Source organism: Phoca vitulina, unplaced genomic scaffold (assembly GCF_004348235.1).
Source record: "Phoca vitulina isolate PV1807 unplaced genomic scaffold, GSC_HSeal_1.0 scaffold40, whole genome shotgun sequence".
NCBI lineage: Eukaryota > Metazoa > Chordata > Mammalia > Carnivora > Phocidae > Phoca > Phoca vitulina.
This window is the reverse complement of record NW_022589743.1, coordinates 15,908,338-15,915,025: the sequence shown is the minus strand read 5'-3', so window position 1 is coordinate 15,915,025 and position 6,688 is coordinate 15,908,338. Positions and strand designations below refer to the sequence as shown.

Sequence of the window (6,688 nt, the reverse complement as noted above, 5' to 3'; positions counted from 1 at the left end):
CTCAACACCTAAGGCAAAGCTCGGGCTCCTAGCTCACACGGACAGGAGTAGGCAGCCCCCAGAGAAGGGTTCCCCCCCATGCATATCTCAGATGAGTCCAGGGAGGACATTCACCAGGGAGGTCGACCAGAGATCCTGACCAAAGATCTCAGCCATGTCTCAGACTCTGCAGTGCCCCATAAGCTGGTTAGCAATGCTATTCCCATGCTCTCTTTTCCAGCGCAGGGGTCCTCGTTCTATTTATGCTGTTGACAATGCTTGTGTTTAGGGAAAGCTGGACCTGGTTAAGCTTCTCTGGCTTTGGGTCGCTGGACCTTGAGAAATCATTCAGTGTAAATAAGCAGATTTTCATTGTCTCAAGATGCTGGACACCAATAGAGAAGAAATGGTGACAATTTCACTGCTTCTTTGGGGACAAGGGCTGTTCCTCTCATTCTCCTTTTTTTTTTTGTTAAAGATTTTTTATTTTATTATTTATTTGACAGAGAGAGAGAGAGAGAGACAGTGAGAGAGGGAATACAAGCAGGGGGGAGTGGGAGAGAGAGAAGCAGGCTTCCTGCCGAGCAGGGAGCCCGATTCGGGGCTCGATCCCAGGACGCTGGGCATGACCTGAGCCAAAGGCAGATGCTTAATGACTGAACCACCCAGGCACCCCTCATTCTTCTGATAGTACCTACACACTTATCATGGGTGTGAGTGGTAATGGTGTTAGGGGAATGGGGCTCCTCATAGTGGAAGGGGATTGTAAAATGTTGCCTGAGAGGAGCTGTGTGTGTGTGTGTGTGTGTGTGTGGTTGTGTGTGTGATATGAAAGTCTTGGGCAAATGACTTGTTTGTCTCATTGCCCTCCCTATATAAAAGCCATGATGGCATCAAGATTGTTATGACTGGGCGCCTGGGTGGCTCAGTTGGTTGAGCGACTGCCTTTGGCTCAGGTCATGATCCTGGAGTCCCTGGATCGAGTCCCACATCGGGCTCCCTGCTCGGCAGGGAGTCTGCTTCTCCCTCTGACCCTCCCCCCCTCATGTGCTGTCTCTCTCATTTTCTCTCTCTCAAATAAATAAATAAAATCTTTAAAAAATAAAAAAAAAATTAAAAAAAAAAGATTGTTATGACCGGCCATGATGAGCTCTATCTTCTATGTCAACTCAGAATCACCAGAGAGTTATTCCAATGGATGGAATATCACCAATCAAAGGATAGGGTCAAATAAGAAAGGCGAGGTAAGCAATGTGTCCTCGTTGAAAAACAAATAAAAGAGAACTACAGGAAATAAATAGGAGAAGTGTCCATTACTAAAAAATAAATAATAATCTTCATTTCCTCTAAGAAATCACAGTTAGCTACTTGACATGTATCTTGCCAAATATTTGCCCTCGTAAATATATATGTATATATGGCTTTTAACAATAAAACAAAAGTAACATTATTCTATATATACAGTTCTGTAGCATGCATGTAGAGTAGATATGCTTATATTAGATGTAAGCACATACACCTTTTACACATGGTATGATGCATAATTTCCATAGATATGGATATGTGTTATTCTTTTTACTGATTGCAGAATTTTCCATTGCTGGGCATCTCAGTCCTCTACTGACTTAATCCTTTGCTGATGGTTGTTTTTATTAGTTTGCTGTTTACAAGCCGTGCTGCAAAGAATATCCTTGTGCCTACATATTCCTGTCCTTTAGTAGTGTTGCTACAAAATGCATTCCTAGACATGAAATCAGGGCGAATGGTATCTAGGTCAAATACTATGTACCTTTTAATGTTTGCTTCATAGTAGCATTTCATTGTACTCTAAAGAGTTTTATCACTACAATTCTAAACTGATTTTGGATACAAAAATTAGATTATTCTAAACTAAACGAAATAATCATGGATCCCAAAAATGAATACATGTTTGGTTTTGCATGAGTCTTTTGAATTTCTCTTCTGCAGAAAGGGCTCTGGCTCAGTGTACATTTCTTATAGTTAAAACTATGACTGAGGAACCCATCTATTAAGTAGCTCAGCTTTCACTGTTAACCTAGAAACAGGCTTATAGTATAAACCTACATGCTCCACACGTGGGCTGGTTGTCTTTTCCTCCTCTAACGTTAGTCATTTACTTTGTGGAGCACGGATTCTACAGAAATATGGTACGATATCCCTGTTACTCTATGCAGAAAAACACTGAATTTGGAAAGGAGTGGAGAATTGTACTATTTCCATGGTTCTCAGCTGTTAATGTGCATGGGGAACACCTGATGAGGTTGGTAGAGGTATCAATTCCCAGGTCCACACCTGAAGATTCTGATATGAGTGTCTTTTTTTTTTTTTTTTTAAGATTTTATTTATTTGAGAGAGAGTGAGCAAGAGGGAGCAGGGGCAGGGGCAGGGGGAGAGGAAGCAGACTCCCCGATGAGTGGGGAGCCTAACATGGGGCTCGAGCCCAGGACCCTGAGAGCATGACCTGAGCCGAAGGCAGACGCTTAACCGACTGAGCCACCCAGGTGCCCCTCTGATGTGAGTGTCTTAAACAATCATTGCTTGTGATTTGGGGCCAGCTGGATGGTGTTTTGGGACATAACTTTGCTAGTGTTTATGAGTGAGTCTGTAGTTATATCAAAGTCTAGTTTTGGAACTCAGTTGTACCATTTACTTGCTGTGTGCTCTTGGCCAAGTTGCTTAACCTCTCTGAGCCCGGCTAAAGTTTACTCTTGTATCACATGAGGATAGTAATAGTATTTAAACTGTACTGTTTCATTGTGAGGATCAAATGGACCCTGCTTAAAAAGCACTCAGCCTGGAGTAGGTCTGAAATATCTTAGTGATTGTTAAGAAATCATGATTCATGGTAAATATGCACTATGAATACTCTTCTTAATAATATCCATTGGCATAGTGAATTTTCCTACAGCATGTATATTTTGATTTGATTTATGAAACATTCATAATTTCAGTGATCCGGAAATCCCAATTTCCCTCCATTTCACATCTGCCTATTTTTTGCCCATTATTCCTTTCGGCCAGCGATTCTGCCATTCTGGACAAACAAAACCAAACTCAAAGCCAGTTTTCTTTTGAAAAGACCATCTTTATTATTTCTTGGGGCTGGACACAGCTCTGAACAGAAACATCCGATACACATATGTCAGTCTGGTGGCTCGGGTGCCACTTCTGCTTAGAATAAACTAAGACTAAATAAATTAGGTCACGCAATCATCTTCAATCACAGCGCAAGTGAAGGGAGAGGGGGAGGGTGGTGAGGAAGGTATCTTGGGGTCTCTCGGAGCGAATGGCCCCAGAGCATGACATTGAAAATAAATAACAAAAATTAAATAGCATAAATAAGTTGGAATTTAAGTTAGAAAGAGTCCCAGAGTGTCGCTGTTTGGCAACAAGCAGCGCACAGGAGAGGTAGCTGTGGAGGTTGCAGGGGTGTTTCCAAGGCTCAGACCTCTGCTCCCCAGGCAGCCCACTGAGGTCACTGGGTTCTCAAAGCTTCCAGGCCACTCAGGGGTTCAGCTCAAGGTCGGTCACGTACTCCTGGACCCAGGCCTCACTGGGGTCGGCACAGGCCTGGCGGCCTTTTCTGGTCTGGAAGCTGCCAAGAGGGGTGGAAGGATTATATACTGAGGAATCCAGCAAGAGAATTCTGGGCGCACTGTGGCCCCTCACCCCACTCTCTGTCCTGGGCAGCTCAGGGCATGCCCACGTTCTCAGGGACCCTCTGCCCATCTCAGTCTAGAGAACTGCTCTCACTGGCTCAGCCCCTCTCCCCGCCCCCCCCCCCGAGGGGATCCTGCTGCCACCTCCTTTCTCCCTCCCTTCCCTCTGTGCTGGGCCAATCCTTCCAGACTTTGCAAGCCCCTGGCCAGGTCAGGTTAGACCTCAGAGACAGAGGGCTGGGCCATTCCAGGATGGTGACCCTGGCCACTCTATGCCCCCACTCCAGACCCTCCCTGTCTCCCCAGAGGTGGGCAAGAAGACTGGCACTTACATCACACCAGGCTTGGAGCATTGGCTGCTGGTCTCAAAGTAGTCGACTATGAACTTGCGTGGAATCTGCTTGGAGACATAGGAGAAGCAGCAGGCTGTTGGGGTATCAGCACCATCTGTGGAGGAAGAGCGAGAATGAGCCCGAGTCACAGTTCAGAAGGAAAAGGGAGATCTGAGATTGGATCCCTGGGAGGGTGAGGAAGCCTCGGAGGAAAACAGCTTTGCTCTGGTTGCAGGCTGGGGGACAGGGTCCCTGGAAGGCCCTGGGCATCTTTGCCTAGAAATATGCCTGTCTCTGTTCTGGCTTCTGTCTGTGTCCTTCTTTCTCCTTGACTCTTTGTGGTGGGCTGTCTTTCTTGATATGATCCAAACATCCAAGCAGACTGCTCTTATCTCTCTCTGGAAATTTTGCCTGGTTCAAGAAGTCATACCCCAGCAAAAGAGAAACCTTGGACATCTCTCTTCCGACATCCAAGGGACAGAGTGCTGGGGGGACCTCGGGTGAGTGAGGGGGAGAATGACCCCATCGGGAGGTCACCAGTCTTGGATCCTGCCTCTTGCAAACTCATTTGCTTAGGGTCCCTATTTTGCCATCTGTAAAATGGAACTCCAACTCCCCTACCTCCCCCTGGCTCTCAGATCTGGGGACGGGGATAGCTAAGACTCCTTTATAAAGATGAAAGTAAAAGTCTTGAAGAGAAAGGCCATGATGTTTTCGAGCCCTTTGAGAAGCTCCCCATTTTCTCTTGGGGGCTCCCAAGGCCACGAGACAGAAATAGGTGTGGTCCACCGACTGCGGGGGACAGGGAGTGGGGACAGCTGTGGCAACAACAGAGACTCACATGGTGCAGAGAAGACCTGGCTGCAGAGGGCCATGGTGCAGAGGAGGACGGCGAGGGCAGCCCCGGGGACCTTCATGATGCTGAGCAGTGCACGGCGTGTGGGCTCGTTTGTTCGCAGAGGTGGGCCTGGGCTCTTGCTGCTGCCTGCGTCCTTCTGGAGGGTGAACAGATCTCCCCTGCTCTTTATAGGCAGCCCTGGTAGAAGGGGAAATGGAATCCGGGGGTGTGGAGGGAAATTTTTAAGCACAGTGGTGTCATCATGCTGAGTGTTGCACAACTCAGGGTCCTAAGGGACCACAGGGGTTCAGGATATCCAAGAATAGCTTCTCTGAGCTCTAAGTTTCAGCCCGAAACTCATGACTTGTTCTGGTTTCTTGTGAGGAAATAATTTCCCCCGTGAGCAGGAGGAGAGGGGTATGTGTTGACCCAAGTCTATTCTTAGCCAGGCCCTTCCCGTAAGAACTGATCTATACATGAACTCACCCGCCCTGTCCTTCCCACCGAGCTGCGACTTCTGTGCTTCCTCAGCTGTTCTAGCCGTGCGGATGGGGTAGATGGCATAATGCAGAGGGTGCCGTGCACCTGCCTTGGATGCAAGGAACTGAACTGGGGAATTCTCGCTGGGGGACTTGGAAGCATGAGATCACAGTTCCATTGCTCTTCCTGTCGTCAGACAGTCACCGGGTGACTAGAGACTCTGGGTTAACACTAGATGAGGATCCGAAAGATACATTCGATGTGGGTGTAGTATGTCAAGAGCCTAAAAATATTTATACCCTGTAACCTAGAAAATGCATTTCTAGGAAGGAGTTCTAAAGAAACAAACCCAAACACGGAGGCATCTTTAAATATAAAGATATCTGACTCAGCATCATTTACGATTCTAAAATAAGAAAACCTAAATTCTCCTCTATTAGGGAAGGATAAAGTAAGTGCTAGATTGTTCACTTCATTCGTTAAACTGAATGAAGTGAAATAGCATAAATATATCATAACATCAGTTATAAAAAGGTAAGATGAAAAATTGTACAAGATGAAGAATTATACAAATATATGTATATATGTATATCCACACATTTATAGCAAATACTGTAACCATATATATATATATATATGTATATGGGATATATATGCAAACACTAGGCACGGAAAAAATAAAAAGCATTGGGAATAAATGTCCCAAAGCATCAGTAGTAGCTGTATTTGTGTCTATGGTCTTTGGGTGATTAATTTTTTTGTTTTCCTCTTTTTCTCAATTTTTTTCTTTTTTTTTTTTAAAGTGAGAATGTATTACCTTCCTGGTCAGCCTACCAATTTATGAGCACATTTTGTTTTAAAACATTTACAACGTCACCATTTGGAAAGTAGTTGTTATCAATTGCCTAGTTTGAAAGAAATTTTTGATATACTAAAATTTCTGTCCAATGGCCTTTGTTAACATGAAGCTTTGATTTCCATTTCTCTGAACTCTTTTAAGGAACCTGTGTGATATTTACATAAATAATGACAAATTCAAAGCAGTTTTCTTATTTTCAGTTCATAATTTCAGTGGTGTGAAAGGGTCTCCTTTTAGCCAGATTTACATATTTTTTTCTCTTCTATCTTTTATTATTTTATTATCACATAACTAATAAACCTGATCACATTTGGCCTTTGTCCTCTAGATGCTCTCGGTCTGATAGGGGCAGGTAGAGTATATAAACAGGTAACCACAGAACTTAGCAGAAAGTGCCCAAGATTTCTAGGAGAAAAATTAATGGAGGCTCACGGCACCAGGAGGAGGGAGAAATGACCTGCCTCAGGAGGATTTGAGGCTTCACAGAAGGGATGGAACTTTTCTTGGGTCTTGAAAGGTA

At 44.7% G+C, this 6,688-nt stretch overlaps 1 protein-coding gene across 1 annotated transcript; it reads right to left on the bottom strand.

The window, feature by feature from the left end:
* Nucleotides 1-3,090: 3,090 nt before the first annotated feature.
* LOC116647495 (C-C motif chemokine 3) lies at nt 3,091-5,031 on the bottom strand. The gene is made up of 3 exons (XM_032428917.1): nt 4,833-5,031; nt 3,992-4,106; nt 3,091-3,595 (listed from the first exon to the last, which is right to left on the bottom strand). The coding sequence occupies exons 1-3, from the start codon at nt 4,906-4,908 to the stop codon at nt 3,505-3,507; spliced, it is 282 nt and encodes a 93-aa protein (XP_032284808.1). The 5' UTR covers nt 4,909-5,031; the 3' UTR covers nt 3,091-3,504.
* Between the last annotated feature and the right edge of the window lie 1,657 nt (nt 5,032-6,688).

What these genes read in the sequence shown, in the direction of transcription:
- LOC116647495 (XM_032428917.1), bottom strand. Translation starts at nt 4,908, where the DNA reads ATGAAGGTCCCCGGGGCTGCCCTCGCCGTCCTCCTCTGCACCATGGCC. An exon ending in CCAGGTCTTCTCTGCACCAT is followed by an intron (nt 4,107 to 4,832) that starts GTGAGTCTCTGT and finishes CTTCCTCCACAG; the next exon opens with ATGGTGCTGATACCCCAACA. An exon ending in TGCTCCAAGCCTGGTGTGAT is followed by an intron (nt 3,596 to 3,991) that starts GTAAGTGCCAGT and finishes CCCTCTTGGCAG; the next exon opens with CTTCCAGACCAGAAAAGGCC.